The sequence below is a fragment of the Carassius gibelio genome, chromosome A19, assembly GCF_023724105.1.
Source record: "Carassius gibelio isolate Cgi1373 ecotype wild population from Czech Republic chromosome A19, carGib1.2-hapl.c, whole genome shotgun sequence".
NCBI classification, from domain to species: Eukaryota; Metazoa; Chordata; class Actinopteri; order Cypriniformes; family Cyprinidae; genus Carassius; species Carassius gibelio.
The window spans coordinates 14,384,564-14,406,619 of NC_068389.1; the positions used below are offsets into that span (position 1 = coordinate 14,384,564).

The following is a 22,056-nucleotide window of genomic DNA, read 5'->3' on the forward strand; positions in this document are numbered from 1 at the left end:
ACAGCTACATGAATATACTGAACTGTGTTCAAGCAGAAATATGATGTTATGGTGATCAGTGCACCAAGAGCACACATACATGGACCATTTACACATCAATAATAATAAACACATGTGAACCTAAAGTACAACTCCCATATGCCACTATAATCATCTTTACCTTGCTTGCAATTTTCATCCATCAAAACCTTATTAGCACAACACTGGTTTGCTTTATCGAGCCGAGAGTTGTAGTTTGCATGTAATATGCTGATAAAGCAGTCAAGTGTTTTGAGCCGCTGTTCAGTCTGTATTTCACACAGTGCAAACTACAGAGAGAAACAACATGAGCTGCTCCAAAACACATTATATAAAAGAATATGTACAAGAGGTGGTGCTGTTTTTTTCATTAGTATTATTATTTTAAAATGTAACATTAATTAAAAACATATTAATCATTAACATATTAAACGAAAATGTAGCACAACTGTAAAGACACAAAGAAGAACTGGGGTGAAAGCGCCTCAGTTTTGAAAATACCAGATGAGCGTAGAAACCAATTAATGTGTATACATTAGAATCTGAAATGTCAAAGATGATATGCTGCGTGAGATCATTTGAAACACTCCCTCTGGCATGATAATCTTAATAATATCTTGCAGTGTGTGATGCACCATAATTATCAAATCTTGTAGTGTGTGCTTTTTTAAGATTTGAGGAAAGAAAATCTGCAAAGATTCTATATGTGTTTGCTGTAACCAGATTTCATAATCGGTTAAGATTTTAAAATTCCTGTAGGCTGAGCCCAGCTTTAAGTTCTGCATACAGTTTAAACAAATAAATGTTAATGCATTATGAAAAAAAAAGAAACTAGAATGAACAGTAAGTTGTTTATAATAAATAAATAAATAAATAGTAATTCATTATACCTAATGCATTAAATACAATTAAATGAAACCTTCTTGTACTGTGTTTGTAACAAATTTAAATAGGTTTATTGTGTAAAACGTACAGGTACACCACATCCGCTAAGGAAAAATACTGAAGAATCAATGCTGTACAAAGGGGGGGAAAAAAGGAAATCAGAAAAGTATTTATGCATTGTACAGCTATGTTTGGAAAATTGAATTTTATTAATTTCAGAACAAATCCAATAAAAAAAAGTAATTTTAAGTCAACAAAGTCCCACTGTGACAGCTGATTATGAATTTATCATTCACATTTATCAGAATATCAACAGTTAAGTGTTGGTGGCGCAGTGGATAAGACACATGCCTTTGGTGTGAGAGACCCAGGTTCGAATCCACTGAGAGACACCAATGTGTCCCTGAGTAAGACACTTAACCCCTAGTTGCTACAGAGGCGTGTGACCTCTGACATAGCTTTGGATAAAAGCATCAGCTAAATGCTTTATGTAATGTAAAAGTGTATAATTAAAACTAGTGTCTCCAACAGAACTGCAAAACACACACACAAATTCGAAACAGGTTTCCAGAAGTCTCAGAATCAATCTAAAAATGGCATCCTTCTCTACATATTAAAAAGGGACAGAAGGAAATATTCTGGAACATTCAACACAATTACACACTGCCTGATCTTGGGTCATTAGACTGCCACATTTATGTCCACAGCCTGCTACAAAAAACAGTTCCTGTCCCGATCCAGTAAGAATTTCTGAGTCTGTTACAGTACTTAATGGGTGTGAAAAGGAAATTGCGTGAACGTAGAGGCTAAGAGGCCCCTAAAACCATTTTCATAAACGAACAGTACTCTGAAGCTCCCCAGACAAGGTTTGCGATGGACTGCAACCTTTTTATCCCCTCTATTTGGTCCAAGCTCTGTGCGCATTATGTGCTAAATAATTGAATCAAGCTGTGATTTGGTTCTGTTCCATTTAACAAGTGCTGAGATGTTTCATGACTGGGGTTCTCCTGGCTTCCTATCTCTTGTAAAATACCTCCCCACTGCCAACAGCTCCACAACATGCACTCTCTGCTGAGCACCTCGTGCGAAGAGTGCTACACTTTTCCCTAGTGATGACTGAAAAACCAAAATGTTAGGGCACTCACCACTGAGAGGATCCTTCTGTGCCGGTTATTTCCAAAACGTCGTAGTCTTCTTCCAATTGAAAGTCGGAGAAGACCAAGGCGATGGTGTCACCTGGTTCGGCCAGCACTGTCCAGGTGCAGTCCGCATTGTTGTTGTACTCCTGTGGGTAATTTGGACTGTTGATGACACCACTTTGACCCCGTAGTGTGCCGCCACAGCCATCGTCCGCTGTGAAGAGGTGACACACACAAATATAGACACATTTAACTTCTGGAGGAGAAATGGCTGGAATGGAGTTGGTGGGGGGATGGGGGGGTTGGGGGTCTTGAGGTTTCGGGCAACTCTTGCAGGCCAGTGATGCAACATACTGTAATACGGGGGTAATTAATTGAGACCTATGTAAAATTCTGTTAATTTTTTTTTTTTTTTTTTAGTAGTAAAAACCTGTTCTACTCTTTAAAACTGTGTTAAGGAGACAATTATATAACAAATAGGCACTTAAAGGCTGCTGTGGTAATTGAGCCCCCTGGCTCTCCCAGCCTTCCTTAGTGAATCACATGCAATCTCTCTATTTTTCACTCTCTTGATGCTCATGCTTTCTTCCTGACAGTGAGTCCGTGAGGTGAGGAAAAAAGAGCCAAGCCAACTGTGGGTGAAGGTGAAGCAACAGACCCACTGACTTCCCTCCCCCTTGGTTTTTCTGCTATGAATCCCTCTCGTGAGAAAAGGAAGAATTAAATTATTTTTGACGTTGAGAAAAGTTGAGTCTAGATACCTGACCTCCTTCTCAAAAAGACCATTCCCCAACATAATCTTAAGATGCATTGTCTCTAGGATGACATACATAAAATGAATATAAAAAATTGTAAAGACAACCAGGCCTCATTTGAAAGTGGTTTTGTAGCTGCTAAGTCAGAAAACCCCTTTGTTAAGGTATTGCACAGATAACTGAGGACTACAAGATATCCATGGTGAGTTTTGGTAGAAATCCTATTTAATGTTGGACAGGAATGAAAATGCAAGAATAAAAATAAAGTGCATTCAATGGACTGTGCTGTTGTCAACAAACATCTTTACAAAAAACTTCCAGCAGGCAACAATTCCATGAAACAGTTTTGAAAGTTGCAAGTTTTTAAAAGTACATGATATTTAGAACATTCACACAGTGTGGGCCATTTCGAAAACTGTAACCCTCACAGCCTCGTTCATCCACGCAAAACTCAAAATGGCATCGACCCTGATTAAAGTCTACTGAAACTGTAATTCTTCAAAGGTCCAAAAGTCTGAGACTATTTCTTTATCTATGTGTTTAAAATTATATTATCAGCATAACACTTAACATTATAATAACTTGCAGGATGTTTTTGCTTGATTATTGACACCGAAGTGGCAGAAAAAAATCAGAAATCGTTCTTCTGTAATGTATTTATTTGGAAATTTGTGTAAAACAGTCATATTGTGAAACATCACAATTTAAAGTAACTGCTTTGTATTTAAATACATTTTAATTTGTAATTTATTCCTGATGGCAAAGCTGACTTTTCAGCAGTCCTCAGTCTCACATGATCCTTCAGAAATCATTCTAATATGCTTATTTGCTGCTCAAAAAACATTTATTATTTTCAATGTGGAAAATTGTGCTGCTTAATTATTTATTCATTTATTTAGTGGAAACTGCATTTTTTTGTGTGTATTCTTTGATGAATAGAACATTCAAAATAACATTTATTTGGAATTTAAATAAACTACTATTTTGTAAAAGTATTTTGACATGTAGTCTGAATTTTGAGATCTCTCTCTCTCTCTCTCTCTCTCTCTCTCTCTCTCTCTCTCTCTCTCTCTCTCTCTCTCTCTCTCTCTCTCTCTCTATATATATATATATATATATATATATATATATATATATATATATATATCCTACTTAGAGTAAAAGACATCCCTGCACTGTAAAGCCCCAGTTTGATAGCTACAGAAGAATTATTAATTATGTGTGCATGCCAAGTGGATATGTTGCCTTCCAGGCATGTAAAGGAGCAAAGAGCCTCTGTGTGAGCGAGTGAGTGACTCATAATGATATCTAGGAGGCTCTCTGGGGCAAAAGAAGGGTTGAGGGAAAAAAGAGTGATGGGAGATTTGTTTAGGAGGCGTTTGAGTTGGCGTTCGTGTGTGAGTTCAAGAGGGAGGAAGGAGAGACTACGCGCGAGAAAAAGTGAGTCATCACACCTACCAAGCAGGCGAAATTCTCTCTCACCAACCAAATAAACAAACCCTATGTCAGAGCGAGTGCAGAGTGTGTGTATATGCCTCACATAGGTGAAGGTGCTTGCTTGTCACTGATGGGTGACGAGTTCTTCTCTGACAGGCCAGCATGGGATTCATTTACGGTGACTGGCTAATCGCATGATTTCTTTTCTGTGAGTGGAAAACGGCAGGAGGACCTAGGCCCTGTCAGTCTTCCGTCAGATCCGTCACTCTTACATTTCCCTGGAGAGACTCAGAGCATATGTGAGGAGCAGCCTCTGAGAGTTCTAGAACAGAGGGATGGAGAGAGGAAAAAAAAGCGCAATGGAGGCAGGGGAGGGAGGACCGGCTATTGATATTCCAGCCATGAGTTTCTGTCACACTTCAGTAGAACGTAGCTGATCACTGGCCTCAGCTCTGCCTCTCAGTTTGGTTGTTTGATCTTGTGGAGACTCTGTGGCTTCATGTCTAAACTGCTAATATTTATAAAAGGCTCTGTGAAAATTGATTTAGTATTGGCAAAAACCTAAAAGCATCGCTAAAAACTAGATTAACAGTTCATGAAGGAAATACAAGTGCTTGAAAGTGCTGGCATTAATGATTACATTTGTGACCCTAGACCACAAAACCAGTCTTAAGTTGCAAAATCATTTGGATAATAAGAAAAGATAATTTTCCATTAATATATTGTGTAAATGTATTACCGTAAATATATCAAAACCTATTTTTGTTTAGTAATATGCATTGCTAATAACCTGATTTGGACAACTTTAAAGATGATTTTCTCAGTATTTCGATTTTTCGCACTCTTAGATTCCGGATATTCAAAACAAAAAATTGAATTGTATATTGGTCATATTTCCCTATCCTAATAAACCATACATCAAAGGAAAGATTATTTATTCACATTTCAGACGATGTATAAATTTATATTTAGATAAATTGATGCCTATGACTGGTTTTGTGGTCCAGAGTCACATATATGCAAGGAACACAAAACCAATCACAATTCACTATACACACAACATTGTTAAAAAGTTTTTTTTATTATTATTATTATTATTTATTTATTTATATAAAGTAATACTTTTATTCAGCAAGGATGCATTAAATTGTGACAGTAAAGGATTTATAAAAAGATTTATATTTAAAATAAATGCTGTTATGTTTTAGCTTTCTATTTAAAGATTCCAATGCCTTTTGAGTACAAAATCTACATATTTTCAAAGGATTCCATTAAAGAACGCAGTAATAACTGCATTAAAAAAAAAATAAAAAAAAATAAACCTGGGATAAAAGCACCCCTAGTTTTGCCCCATTTCCTGTCAAATACTGTACATAACAGAATTTTGGTTTACATCAATCGTTCTTTCTTTTTATATGCTCAAACATCCCTTTGTACTGCCCAAGGAAGTCAAATGTCAAAGTGACTTGTTCAATTGCCTTGAATAAATGGATTATGTGTGATGCATAAAGATCTAAGCCCCTACAAAAGATGGTCTGCTTGTGTTTCATGCTTCTTCATACTGCCTTCCTCAGGCTCTGTGGCTGCCATGGTAACACAGCAGTGAGTGGTGTGCAGCGGCACCCTGAGACCTGAGAGCCAGCACTGATAGAGAAGAACAACGGGGGGAAAGAAAAGGATTTTAGAGTAATAACAGATCCAACCAGTCTGTAAGAATTCAACTTTTCAGTTTTCTCTTATCTTTCTTTTGGAACCATCATCCTGTTCAGTGTGCCACAGAGGAGGGCGGCATGCCAGAAGCCCGCCATTTTGACGTTGTGATGTATTCCCATGCGAGTAAATGAGGGGTTTGAGAGGGCTGTGAGGATACAGACCATGTGGAGATGCTTAGAAGCAGACATCTGATATTCATCTGGGAAAGTATTTATTTTTGTATATAAATATAGACTTATTAGATCAAATATTTATACGCTCTATAGGAAGTGGTAAAAAAGGCAGACTGGTCGCTGTGAAGAGGCCTGGGAGATATATAAGCAGTAATGAGGACAGAGAAGCAAGATGGCTTCTGGAGCCTTACTGACACTGTGCGACTCCTTTAAGGGAAATGACCCAACTTCCTGCCACCTTCTGGCCACCCATTAACAGAGCCAGAGAAGGAGGCTGTCTGCTGTTGGCTACCAGAGCCTTTGATTTGCCGTTTTTCTACATGTGTACAGAGCAGAACTTTCTTTAGTGTCAGTGTCATGGTTAATTAATCAGAAAACCATAAAAAATGGAGAGAGATGCAGCATGAAAAAAGTAAAATAAGATAAAAATAAAGCTACTTGAATCTGAATATAAAGCATTAAGGATGACAGAGTATACAAAAATGGATAAGATTCCCAACTGCTAACTCAACGTATAGAACAGCCATTTAGTTGCTTTTTTTGTTCAATGTCTCCTGGCGTCTTGGTAGTTTCACTGTTTTAGATAGCCCATATAATAAATTTTATATATATTGTATATTGTGTTTTTGCCCCCCTGGAAGTGTTATGGACGAGCAACGGTCATCATAAAATAATCCAATATATTAAACAAATTAAGATGAAATCATCTAAGCTTACTTCACTTATAATTTTGTTTTTATTACATAGACTTTAGATGAGATTACATTTTGCTGTTCAATTCCTCATACAAATATGGCACACTTATGTCTCGTTTTTTTTTTTTTTAAGAAATACTTTATTGTTAAAGGGGACCTGATATGCAAAATTCACTTTCACATGTTGTATGGACATAAATGTGTGTTGGCAGTATGTGTACACAACCACCCTATAACAATAAAAAAAAAATTTAATCCCCATAAGTAATAAGCAGTGTCTCCCAACTACCTGTTTTCAGCATTGCTGCTAATTTGACGTCACATTAGCCACAGGTCTCGCCCACGAAAGTTGACAGCCCCTGAGGGAGTTAACAGCGAGTTGTACACAGTCCGCCATTGCTGCACTGACGAGAATGTCTCCCAAGTGTTTTAGGTGTTCTGTAGCTGGATATATGGATCTACAGAGCTCTCTCCATTTACTTGTGAAATCTGAGCCACTGAAGATGATTTGGATTAATTTAGTTATTAAAGAAAATGCTCCCTAAACTCTAATGCTACCGAAATTAACGTGCTCTCGTCTGTGTATTTTATAAAGTGCATTTTTTTATGCACAGTACCGAGTGAGTTTTCTGTAAAGATAACAGGCTTGTTCTAATAGTGTTTATATACAAGGGCAAGCAGGAGCTTGAGCTCTTGAAGCTCCGCCCTCTTCCCCGGAGCACCAGCTCATTTACATTTAAAGGGAAAGACACAGAAATGGTCAGTTTTGGCTCATACCCTAAAAGTGGCAAATTTAACAAGTTATAAAAAATTATCTGTAAGGTATTTTGAGCAAATCCATGAACTGCTAACACCTGGCACAAGAAAGCAGAGTCGTGTGATGATGAGAAAAGTACATGGACGAAAAGAATAAAAACTGTACAAAGAAAAGAAGAATGATGAGGGGCAGAAGGATGCCAGTGAAGGATAATGGAGATTCAGCACTGGCAAAAGGGGGTTTTCTTCTGGCATTGCGTGTTTGAGCATGTGTGTCTTTATGTGGGCTTCCTGTCCCCCAGCCCGGGCACAGATGGCCCTGGTTCATACTGGCCTGCAAGACCACATTCACACTCGATCTGGACACCAAAGCTACTGTGCATTGTCTAATGCATTATACATGCTATTATCTGTGTGGTACGTTTTCATTGTTTTATTAACCACAAGACCTGTGTATGCTTTTATGAGATTGTCATGAATATACCCATGTACAGTTCAGTTATGCATATTTATGAGCCTGTGCTTTGTGTATAAGAGAATGGACGCAAAAAATATACTGTAAGAACATCACATCAGTGGGGGCTCAACATTGTGTTAATATTTGGCCTCTAACTGTCAACATGTTTTCAGAGTATCATGACCACGATTATTTGGATATCCCTCAACCCCAGTCAACAGCTAACACAATACCACGTGACCTTGCTGTCTCACACAACACGGCTGTGCGGCTTTCACACGTCGGCAGGTATCACCTCGGGGGTCTCTGCTGATCTCATCCCAGAAAAATAGAACCGTGCAGTCAACCTGCTACTAAACACTGGGCTATCTGTCATTGCTGATAAAGACACTTGGTGACCTTTTCTTGAGTCTCTCTTGAGGAGGTTCAGTCCCTCCTCGCCTATTTGGAGCCAATGGACTCACCTCGGCAGTACGGCAGGGGGAAGTCCCAGGCAGCGGTGCCGGAGGAAGTGGCCAGGCAGGAGAGCACGGTGTGGCCCTCAAGCACATAACCCTGGTTGCAGCTGTAGCGGATCTTGTCCCCAATGTTGAAAGTAGAGCCCTGCTGCATGCCATTCAGCAGCTGACCTGGATTCCCACAGGTGTAGCTTGGAAGGGCTGGAAAGGGACAGAAAAAAATAAATACATAAACTGTAAAATGATATATAAACTGAAATGAACTGCATTTTTATAAAATTTTACATAAAGCCGTTTATATATATATATATATATATATATATATATATATATATATATATATATATATATATATATTCTAACTTGGTGAGTACATTTATAACACCTATACAACCACATTACTACTTCAACCATTCACAAACAGACAGACAGACAGATAGATAGATACTCAAATTTCAAAATGCATATGAATCTCTGTTATATATTCCAGCTATTCTGTACAATACCACCAGCTGGTTTTCTTCTGATTTTCTAATGTTTTGATTCGAAAAGCCATGCTAATACAGTATAACTTATTGTGCAGGTATACAAATGTGAACACAATATACGCATACTGGAGGATATGCTTTCCTAATGGCAATGACCTGGTACACATCAGTGGGGAAATCTGTCTTAGTAAAGCTCACATAGTGACAGAGAGAGAGACAGATAGGTGGGCTGACTGCTGATTACATCAGCACTGATTAGAAGAAAAAAAAAAAATCACTGTACAGGTGAGAGCATGTGAGAACAACACGTTTGACATGCACACATACACATATTTATCAGTATTCATATTAATGAACAGTTGCACAGGTTTGAGAAATATACACTTGAGATTTTAACCAGGACCATTAATTAACTTGACTGAAGGAGTGGCATGAGTATGAGCTAGAATGCTATCTAGATTCTCCCATCGCTGGTCCGGTGGAACTGTTCAAAAGAATAAAAACTATCTACTTTCTCATTCTGATTTTGCATACATAAATCATGAATGCATAACAGCTCTGTTTCTTAAACAAAGATCCCTACTGGCCTTAAGAGACTTTAAGTATCCTGCGCCGCCTCTGGATGTTCCCTCATACGCTGTTTTCCCTGTGGCCCTGCTGCATTTGTCATCTCCAGTCTGTAACTCACAGGACTGCTGTACCACCCTTGCAGTTTGACTGCTTTAACCATTTTAAGGGTCGCTACATCCTGTCCGAGTGCTGAAACAGCAAGAGATGCTTCTCGCACTACGTCTGCATCTATGACCCTCCTTCTATTCCTCTTTCTCGGTCTCCATTTATACTGAACCAACGAGAGAAAAAGAAAAAGAAAGAGAGAGAGAGGAATATAAGAGCAAACACTGTTCTTGTAACCTGGTGAAGAATGGAACTCAATTCTATTATTATTATAATATATATATATATATATATATATATATATATGTTTTGTTGCATCCCCCCCCCCCCTTTCCTAATTAATTTCAATTGAGAAATAGTTTCATGATTACAACAAAGTTTGGTGCACTTTATACTTCATTCTAGTCAGAGTAACTTACATAGACAGGAAGACTCAGTCTAAGCTTAGCAGCTTGAGCACATCAGATATGCAGGCATGAATACTGAATATTTAACATTATATTAATCACATACATGTACATTATAGACCTCCTTAATCTCTAATAACTCCACTCTGCTCTCTGTTATTAATTTTTCCTTGTCTGGACACATCACTGTTCACATGCTGTGTGGTAACGGCTTTTGGCACCGGAGCATTTTAATAAGTATGAGTACAGGTACAGGAGTGCAGTATCAGGTCCCATACAATAAGCATCTGTACTTCCCTAAATGAAACAAAATTGCTCTTAAGTGATAGTTATAGAAAGCAGACTGGTTAATTGTGGTTTTAAACCACTCTTTACGGACAGAGCATGAAAAACGCTTTTTAATTCTTTACACTTTTCCAGTAATTAACAAGAATTAACAAAATAAATATCTTAAAGGTGACCTATTATCACCCTTTCGACTAAAAGTTACAGCTCAAAATACCCCATGGATCATTTATTATATCATTTTAGAAATGCCAATTTTGAGAGGAAGCAGAAACACACTGTTTTCGTGCATGTATCTTTAAATCTAAATGAGCTGCTTCTCCCAGCCCCCTTTTCCAGATTAGGGCTGTTCCTTTACAGCATGTATGTTATATAAAGTGAAAGTGAATGTGACATTCAGCCAAGTATGGTGACCCATTCTCAGAATTCGTGCTCTGCATTTAACCCATCCGAAGTGCACACACACAGAGCAGTGAACACACACACACACTGTGAACACACACCCGGAGCAGTGGGCAGCCATTTATGCTGCAGCACCCAGGGAGCAGTTGGGGGTCCGATGCCTTGCTCAAGGGCACCTAAGTCGTGGTATTGAGGGTGGAGAGAGCACTGTACATTTACTCCCGGCCCAAGAATCGAACTCACAACCCTTTGATTGCGAGTCCGACTCACTAACCATTAGGCCATGACTTCCCCAAATATATAATCTGATTTTGTTTATCATGTCTATCACGTTGAAATGATTGTGCTTAAACGGTCAAATACACAAACGTTTATGTTAAAAACAACAAAAAGTAACAAAAAGTCTGGGACAGAAATTGCATGTTTATATTAGATCTATGTGCCAGTAGCGTAATATACAGTAAATAAATAAATCCACTGCTCTCTTGTGTCCTCTGAGGCGGGACTCTAAATAGTGTTTTTGTCTGTGCAGCTAACGATAGAACAGTTAGCAAGCTTTGTTCGAACTTTTGCCATGACACTACAACTGGTTGTTACTACTACGGAACTACACCGTTGTCGCTTAAGAAAACAAGAACGGTAGCACCATAAGTGGAAACAGCGTAAGCGGAAACTGACACGCTCATTTTTCTTTTTTTTTTAGATGCTTGCAGAAAAACGCTTACCAAAACGAAGTTACTGGGCTAATCTTTCTCACATTTCCTGTGTTGGTAGATGCACCGGAGACCTGATTATAGCATTATAGCAAAGTCAGATTTCCATGTTGTCACCTTTACCAGAAAACTTAATTTCTTAGTTTCTGCATGTTCTAATGAGTGATATTGTTTCAAGTCAACATCATGAAATGGGTTTGTCTTGCCTGATTTTGATGATGCGCATTTTCAGCACAGTTTGTATTAATATTAATAATAATATAGCATTTTTTTCTTCGTCTCTTAGAAATGCACATTTGGCAGTAGCTTGAGTTGACAGTAGTTGTATCTTGGGTTAGGATGCATATATATATAATTAATTAATAAATAATAGTTGTAACAACCTCATTTTTATGTGGTGAATTTTAAATATTTTTACAGTTTCAGTTTTATGAAAATTAACCACTGGTCTTCTATAGAAGCATACATTTAGATCATGATAACCACAGTTAAAACCATATATAGCCTACAGAACCTCAATATCATATTAAAAATTTAACTATTTGGTTTCTTGGTATTTGTCTGAAACAAAAAGTTCAAGTTTCAAACTCTGAAAATTTAAATATCCAGTGGCACTTGACAAACTTTGCTAAATCCAATGCTTATACCCTGTCAAAAGTGATTAGTACAGCAACTCGATAAATCTAAGGCTGCGATCACAAGATTGGTAAATGAAACAGCAAGGTCAAGAAATTAAGTGTGCATCTGTTCATCTGTGCATCTGCTTAGCATGCAATATTTCCACAGCAGATTCAGGACAAATTATTTTATGCTGATGAGGATTGATTTGTTTTACTAGAAAACCAGCATAAATGATAAGTGATTTGCAACTGTGAGAGAACAACACCACAAACAAATCACTAAAGAAAACATATAGTTACCTAGAAAGCACTGTCTGTCTGTGACCTCTACAGTCACATTAACAAGCACATATAAGCTAGGTTATGAAAGCCTCATGTCCACACATAAAAATTAATATGAAAGCTCTGGCACAATCCGCTCTGAAACGCCTACCACTCTCCATAGTCTATACTTTAAAAGTGACATTGTGAAATTGATCCCAACACACTAGCACATTAGCTCAATATGCGGTTTCTGCTTTGTTGAGCAATGATTCAATCAATGCCTCTCTCTGTGCATGCACAATTACGAGGCAACTGTAGTGAACACTCATCACCCCCCTGCACACAACAGGCAACACATGCAATCTTTTGCAAATCCCACAATTACTTCTACATAGGAGAAGAGTATTAGCGGCTACCCACTATATCGTAATGACACACATGCATGAGTTCCAGCTGAAAGGAGAAGGTTTGGCTGTGCATGACAAAATAGACAGTCTTTAGAGCAAAAAAAATAAGTCTTTTTTTTGTTCAAATAAATAGATAATATTAATTATGATAAATGATTGTCATCATTTACTCACTCACTTTGTTCCAAACCTGTATGACTTGCTTTCTTATGTGAAACACAACAGGCTTTAGTGTTTTTGTAGATGAAAGTGAATGGGGTCACTTTAACACTACACAGTACACCCTGGACTACTTGCCCTTGGATTATTCTTGTGTCTTGCCCATACCATACCTGTTTGCTCCTGTTTCGACCCTGCCTGTGTTTAGACCATGTCAAAGAATTAAAGCTTGCATATGGATCCTCATGTCTCTGTCACTCCATTACAGTAAATGCGGTGGGCCAGTGTTAATTTTGTTAACCAAGGCGACAACAAAAAATATTCATTTATGATTTTTTTTTCTGTGATTAAGACGAGATGTTGACAAGCAAAAAAAAAAAAAATCCAATTACAAAAATATGATGAAATTTATGCTGCGTTTTCGTTAACTAGACAAGACTGGACTATAATTGTATTTGAGGACTACTGGACATTCAAAATGCATCCTATAGGCTATTGTCTTTCAAATTGTGCATCCCTGTCATTGGATTGCGATCGGATAAGTGCCGTTTGCATATCTAGTTAGTATAGCAGCCGCTGTAGTTGGATAGACTAATAAAACTGAAACAATGGCCTCAGTACCCGAAGGGGTAGAGATAAGGTAACCAGATGTCCCGTTTTTCCCGGGAGTCACAATTCGTTGTCATTGAAAAACTGAACATGTATCAGTATTTCATGCATGCCTTCCATCTTAAAAGGACAGCATTCCAAATTAAATACCTATATTTCATTAATTTTAACCAACGAAAGATGTTAAATAAATGTATACATGTTAAGTAAAACCTACAGTATCTGAAAAAATTGTTTAATTTGTATCTCTATTGTATTTGTCTTATTGTGCTTCTTTATATATATATATATATATATATATATATATATATATATATATATATATATATATATATATATATATATATATATATATATATATATATATATATATATATATATATATATATATATATATATAATATTTTTATAAGTTGCTCCTTTTTCACTTCTGTTAAAGGGATAATTCACCCGAAAATAAAAATTATCATACGTTTTTCCAAAGTCTGTCCTTGATTCAAATTTCTCATAAGCTTAATTGATTTGGTCTAAAGAGAGAATAATTAATGATTATTTTAATTTGAAAACTACATATAAAATAGCTACCTAAATACATATTGGTAACTACAGTTTGGCTTAAAGTAGTGACTTAAAGTTGACTAAAATGCAATGACTTTTCATCGACTAAAACTATGAAAGACTCAAATGACTAAAATGTGACTAAGACTAAGACGATTTCAATTCTTGAAACTTTTAAACTTTTTTTCTTGTAATATTTAAACTTTATTCTTGTAGTACTTTGACGTTATTGTCAAAAATGTTTAACTTTATTCTTGTAATACTTCGACTTTATTCTTGAAACATTTTGACTTCATTCTCATAATATTTTGACTTTGTTCTATAGAAATATTACGACTTTATTCTAGAAATATTAAGACTTTATTCTTATGTTAGATTTTTTTATGTACATTACACTAAAAAAACATTGTAAAATACCAATCTAAAAAAAAACAAAAACCTTTGCGTTAACTGTTGAAAAAAAAACATTGTGTTATCATTCCATAACTAATTAAATTAATGAATTCAATTCACAGCCCTAATTATATTATTATATTATGATTTTAATTAAAATTTTATTTTTGCAAACTTTTGCATCAAAGACAGTTCATTCATAATGTTAAACTATAATGTTCAACATGTCTTTAAGTCAAAAGTGGGTTCTAAAGTCAAAAAAATTTTTGTGCAAGCCACTATGACATTCAAATGAGTCAGTGGATTCACACTTAATCCGAAGGGGTTTGTGTGAAAGTCAAGAATACTCTAGATGCAAGTGTTTTTTTTTTCTTTTTGTTTTTTCTTTCAGTACCCTGAGCCACAACGGCTGGTCTCTGTATCATCTGGATGTAGTTGATTTATATGTTCTTAGTGTGTCAGTAGAAAAGCAGAAAGAGTTGAAAGATGCTTAGCCAGTTTATTTATTTACCAATTTTAAATATTCTGCCAAACATATATACATGCAGTGCAGCCTATGCAGCCTGGAGATGATAAATAAGTAAAAAAAATATATATCATATTTATCATCTCCAGGCTGGCAAGAGGTCAAATAAACCGCAGGATTTCAGAGGCAATTAATTGGTATTTTGGCCAGCTCATAATCATATTTGGTTGTGAAAATATTCACACACACACACACACACACACAAAAGCAAACAGAATAATTGTGATTATGAAAACTGTTTGAGAACAAGAAACAACCCCATACATTGGAGTGAACCTAGTTTCACCTTCCTAAGAGAATACACACAAGGCTGTTAGTTACTCGTTACTGCAGCGGCTCTAGATGGACAAACCAAAGCCCATGAAACATTAATAAGCACTCAAATAGACCCCAAACTTCAAGATTGTATATCCATTGGGCCCCTTAAAGCATGTGGAACAGAATACTTTTTGCAGTCAGAAAGTTTCAAGAACAATAGAAAGAACAAGAGGCATGAAGAGCAGTGTCTCATCTAGGAGCGGATCTATAATTTCAGCCCTTGGGGGTCACAGCCTCTCACTCAGTATGAGATGTTGTAGCTTGACATTTCTTATTTTAAGTATGCAGGATGACAAGTTCAAATCTTGGTCGACTGATCATTTTTAAAAGCTGTCAGAAAATGTATATTAGTAACTGTGGGATTTTTTAGCTGCATGTTATTTTGTGATTTAGACAGAGCACATTCAAACAGCAAAAACTAATAAAAATCTAACAAAAAAAAAAAAATGAAATGAAATATATTTTAATTTAAATAAAATTACTCTAGTTTTTAATTTCACGTGAACTAATGCTTAGTATTTTTGTGTAAACTGATCCATTTTTATTTTATTTTCGTATATTTTTTTAATGAATAGGAAGATAAAAAGAACACCGCTGAGAAAATTTTTAAACCACCTGGGCCTGCTATGGCTGCCACATTATTAAAAGCCTTTCATACAACCACACAATTGTATATAGCCTCACACCACAGCAGGACAGAGACTGAGCACCTCTGGCACGAAAAACAGACCTCGGATGTTTTACTAATTCAGAATTAGCAGATTTATTTGCTTATACGGTGTGTTGAACGAAGCAACTGAGTAAATAATGTGAGCTTGCTTTGAGTCAGACCTCCGTCTCTGCTCATTGCGTTGCCACAGCAACAGGCACAGGTCCACCTGGGTGCGGTGGGCCGGTGTCAGCATGGAACACAGAAGGACGAGAGTGTCAGTAAGCTCATGCCTGTTTGTATCTTCTCTATTTCACACATTAGAGAATCCACTGTGTCTGAGGAAGAGTTTCGTAATGTAGCTTCGGCATTATTGTTTACACTTCCACTAGTCTGCTCTTTCTAAGAACTGGCGGTTTCACAAGCTGATTCGCACCACTCACCCGCAGACACAGATCCCCGCTGCCTGCCTTCGAAGCTATTAGGAACAGGCCCATGTACCTTGGTAAAGATTTATGTGTAATGATGCTACTTACTGCATCCTGTAGTGAGGATAAGGAACTGTACAATTGCATTCAAAAACATGATAAATGAATACATCTTTGGTAAACCAAAAAGCAGACAATGAAATCTTAATTGATCGTAAGTGAAAATCTTTTTGATCAAAATGTTTAAGTGTACATTCAAGTGTTGATATATATATATATATATATATATATATATATATATATATATATATATATATATATATATATATATATATATATATTAGGGCTGTCAAATGACTAAAATTTTTAATCAAATTAATCAGAATTTTCAGTGGATTAATCATGATTAATCACTATTTGCAATTACACCTGAATCCTAACCATTTTTTTTTCTGAAATGCGTACCAAAGGATAAATAACAGGACACAGATACATAATTTTCATGTATTGATTCATCAATATGTGGTTCTTTTTTTTCTGAATTTCAAAAGTTTAACATTTACTCAGATCAAATTTACCTGACCACTATATCAAACCATGCCATTTAACTACAGATGGTGTAAGAGTTTTAGGTGAACCTGTGGTTAAATATAGCCACATATCTATGAAATTATGCATAGAGAAACTCGAAAGAATGAACTCAGAAACACAAACATGCTCCACCATCACATAAGCAGCACTCTGGGCACTCTTGTTTTTGGGAGGTGTTCATTTGCTCTGCCACAATTCTTTAGGATCGATATTTTCACGTTCTGAAGGCTTCAAGTGCCAGTAAAACCAAGTAAAATGCAAATGCTTTTTCAAACAGCTGTAATTTTCGGTGCATTGCATGTAGGCGTTCTGCACATGCACAGTGTGAAACACAGGACGCTATAACAGGAAGAAGCTCCAGCGTATCAACTACCAAAGTCGTCCCTGTTTATCGAGCTTGGCATGAATGTATTTGAGAGTAACTGGGGTAAAACCTTAAGCTTCTCCGGTGTTTTCGTCGCGGCGCTCGCCGCTGTTTTTTACTATCTTGAGAATTCAGAGATCGACGAGACTTTCCTGACCTAAATAACTTGTCACATTGCACATGCGTGAAATGCGTTAAAAAATTTTACGTAATGAATTTTTTTCATCACAGCCTTATGCATTTAAAGGGAAAGTTCACCCAAAAATGAAAAATGTGTACCCCCAAGGCATCCAAGATGTAGGTGACTTTTTTTTCTTCAGTATTATACAAACCAAGATTTTTAAGTCAAACCGTTGCAGTCTATCACTCTTATAATGTAAGTGGATGGGAATTACGGCTAAAACATAGAATAAAATAAAAAGTAAATAACACATACAAACAAAACCAAATTAAGCCCTGCAGCTTATGACAATACAATGATGTGTAAAGAGACAAAACTTTTGGTTTGTGCAATTGGTTTGTGTTTTAGCCGTGATTCCCAATCACTTACATTATAAGACAGATAGACTGCAACAGTTTGGTTTAAAAAGTCACCCACATCATCAAACATCAAATTTTATATTTTTGGAGGGAACTATCCCTTTAAGAGGCAATCACTTTGATTTTGGCATAATGACAGAACACTTGTAAAAAAAAAAAGAAAAAAAAAGAAAAAGAAAAGAAAAAAAATATGCTTTTTTTATGGCGTAGTAACTGAGTCACACAAGATTACACATGTTAGGTTAGCATCTACCTAGGAAAATTATAACACTAAAGAAATGACTAAAATTCATTTTGCTACTAAAACAGTAACACATCAAGTGTGCTTCACTTTCAGTATCAACAAAAACTGGTATAAAAAGTCCAAAGCCAAAAGATAAGACCAAAAAAAAAAAAACATTAAGGAAAAAAAGGACTAAAAATAACACATCTGTACTTTTCTGTTTTCAGATCCCTTTTGTATACCACTCATTTTCTATTCTCCCTTGATCTGTCTTGATCCTTCCCCCGCTGCTCAGTGTAGTTTCCATGTAATGCAGCAAAAGCCAGTATAAGGCCTTTTACACAACTCAAGTGACAGTAATCTTTTGTTTTAACATCCATCTTTTGTGAACAACAATTAACATTTTGAAACTTGCATGCAAAACTATTTTCTTTCAAAAACATGAAAAACTGACCCCAAACTTGTGGTGATGTATATTTTAAGCGACACTTCTAGATCACTTTAAGACCTGGGAACATGTTACCTCATGACTGACAATCAATCAATCAATAAATTAATAAAGAAGCACATCGACTCCTTGACAGGTGCCATTCACAGTTTGGGACTTTTCTCATTTACATGACCATGCAGTTTCCAGTCTCTGCACCTTGACAAGTGTTTTCCTCCAGCTCTTGAGAATATCATCCCATGGATGGAACAAGAGAACATGTGTACAAGGACACCATGCTGTGTGCAGTGTCACGCTGTGATTTCAACAACTGTCTCTGTCCTCCCATTGTGGAACTCCACTAGCTTTGATATTAAGCCTCGGTGGGAATCTCACAGGATTCCCCATCTCACAATTAATGTTAAACAAGGATGTCAGGGGATATGCATGGATATATATCCGTAAATATCTATTCATATCTTGCAGTAAATTCTTGTTGAACCAACCTAAATTAATTATGTGGTAAAGTTCCCTTTATTCAATTAAGTTATCTGTACAAAATTTTCTGAGTGTATCTAGTAACTTTATTTACTTACAGATGTGTGTCTAATATGCAGGATGATGTGCAGTCTTATATATATATATATATATATATATATATATATATATATATATATATATATATATATATATATATATATATATATATATATATATATATATTGATTATATAAACTATTCATAATTGTGACTGAACTTGACAGACAGTGATTATAAAACATATTTGCTGCACAGAAAAGAACACATTTGACATTTAGATTTGACATCTCTTTTTATAAGGTTTTGAGCAAGATATGGTGACTAGATAGGCTGTGAAATATAGGTTAATTTAAAGTGAATGAGAATGCTGAAAGGCAATTTCTGCATTTTGCTAACTACTCAAAACAGTAACTTTAATTAAATTACGAGTACGCTTCAAAACAGTTACCCCATCACTGCAAATGCAACACGTATGACAAATCCCCATTCAATGCTAGATATATGGCCCATCCTACAGGTACAAATCTAGAGCTGAATCATGTAACATCTGGAGGCACAGGCTACAGATAAATAAAGCTCGCAATAATTTCTTAAACAGCTGAGTTGTAGGCATTTATAAATTTACCTAAATAGCAACTCAAACAAGTATTAAAGAGGTAAAGTGTAAATGCAATATTGCCAAAATCCTGTTATAACCGTATTATGATGGTGCATGTAAATGCACTCTGTGTGGCGTAAGCTGATTTTAATTACAATAAAATGGCATGTAAACACTGTAATCACATAATTACAGCCCTTAACAGAGTGTGCATGTGCTCAGACGTGCACGGATGCCATGTGTTCAAACAACTTCATGAATGATGAAGATGAACAAAAGTAAGAGCACCCTCAGTTAAGGCTGCAAAAATATAATATTGGCCAAACCGATCTGGCAAGTGCTCCAATGCGTATTTGAGTTATAGCTAAGGAGGGCTTCCAACGTGTCTATTTACAATGTATTTTTTTAATTTAATAATATAAATTTAGTAATTACAAGTAAACTTGATTACCATGTTTGCATGCATATTAGTCATTTTAACTGGACTGGTGGTGGTGCTTTTTTGGTCATTCAGTCTTTCTGTAAAATAAATAAATAAATAAATAATTGGGGGAAAAATACCAAAAATACTGCTAAGATAATAATGATAAGAATTCTAATAATAAGAACTATAAACCACACTATTTATTTAGGATTACTAAGGATTAATGAGCTGCTGGATTCATGAATGCCGTTATTTTGACAGGAAAATACAACAAAGAATATTGTTTCAATGTAGCGTGTCAATTCTCTCTCTCTCTCTCTCTCTCTCTCTCTCTCTCTGCATGTGTGTGAGAGAAAGCAAAGATTTGTGCACCTTTACACTAGAGTTTACAGTATGTTAAATACGTGTGCACTGCGCATCCATTGAGATGAACTGAAAAACAGCACAGATCGCCTGACGGAGAGTGAAACTCTGAAGTCCTCCGTCATAGAGTGTTTGCGAATGAAAATAGATCTGTGCCAAACTTATACTTATAGCCTCCAACTAACACACTAGCGAGCCATTGGCCAATATTAGACATCATTTAGTCTCCAGAATGAAGATTTAGTCACATATGCAAACAATGTAGAGGGCTGATATGCCAAATAACCACAGTAGTAAAAAGCTCATTCTGGTTGAGTACCATCTGTATCACACCAAGGTTCTTTAATGTGTCTAATTTCCCGAAAAAGGGAAATGTACAAAATATTTAAACCATTTGATCCTCTTGCACCCCAAAACAGAGAACTTTTGACCAAATTCAAATGAATTTAGAAGAGGAAATTCTCAGCCAGATTCAAATAATCTAAAAGCACAGAGCCAGCGTGACTCATGCAGTGGGGTCCACATGAGTCCTTTGAGGAATGTTTAATTGGATGGCTTTACCCACAATGATTCACTCCAATCCTAAAGTGGCTTACCTAAATCAGCGGGCAATGGGGTTACATTTATTTGTATTCAGAGTTAGTGGAGAAACCTGTCCATGTGCTGGAATACAGTGAAGTGGGTAGCAATTGAATATCATTAAAGACTCTAAAATAAGGACAAATGCTGATTTGACTATTCCTCAGCGCTCTATTGGTCATACTTCTCATTTAAGGGCATCCAAGTTAATCTGAGATTTTTAACTGCCAAAAAATGTGCAGATTATCTTGGAAGTGATCCACCAATGCATCTGTGAATGCCTTGCATTGAGGGAAATAGTTCACTGAGGTGGATTCAAATGCAAAATGACAATCCATTGACCCGGTGCTTGTTCTTTGACCTTATCAGAGTCTTAATTAACAGTCTTATTTTCTGTCCACAAAACTGACTTGTCCACAGCAAAAAGTGAGGGTGGATCGATTAAGTCTCCTCATGAATTGCACCAGGGCATTATGCTAGAGATTTTTCCAAAGTTATCAGCATTAAAAGGTAAACCTCTATTTATAACAATTAACCTTCTGGATGTCAGTTCTGCATAACACACACAGCAGTAGGGAAACTGGTGACCTTGTAAATCCACACTAGCTGTTGGACTTGCTACCAATGCTAAGTTGGTCATCTGCTTCAGAAAAGAATGGGATTGGGAAAAGGCTCTTGGTTCGATGTTGCATATTTGTAGTACTGTAAGTACAAGCAGCAGCTGTTTACTCAAAAGTGCCAGTTTCAATGTTTTATTCATGTCTTTGGTCGCTTTGGATTTACCCTCAAACTTATTATGCACACACGCTTATGTTTGTCTGCTGTGGATGTACTGCAAGATAAATTAAGAATGTGTGCCGCTCTACGAAAGCAATTTATTCAGAAACAAGAATCTGTGAGAAATTTATTTAATACACTAATGTGACCAGGAGTGGGCAAAGATGCAAATTAAGTCATTAATAGTGGTTCAGATTTGTGATTTCGGACAACTTGCGTTTATATCAATTACAAGTACGTAAT

At 36.3% G+C, this 22,056-nt stretch overlaps 1 protein-coding gene across 1 annotated transcript in view; it reads right to left on the reverse strand.

Annotated features, from left to right (window-relative positions):
* LOC127935277 (CUB and sushi domain-containing protein 2-like) overlaps positions 1-22,056 on the reverse strand; it is a 266,910-nt gene that overhangs the window by 182,458 nt on the left and 62,396 nt on the right. Inside the window, exons 4-5 of the mRNA XM_052532988.1 lie at positions 8,493-8,687; positions 2,049-2,256 (exon numbers count right to left, since the gene is read on the reverse strand). Of these exons, the coding sequence (XP_052388948.1) occupies positions 2,049-2,256; positions 8,493-8,687 (403 nt within the window). The remainder of the gene's footprint in view (positions 1-2,048; positions 2,257-8,492; positions 8,688-22,056) is intronic.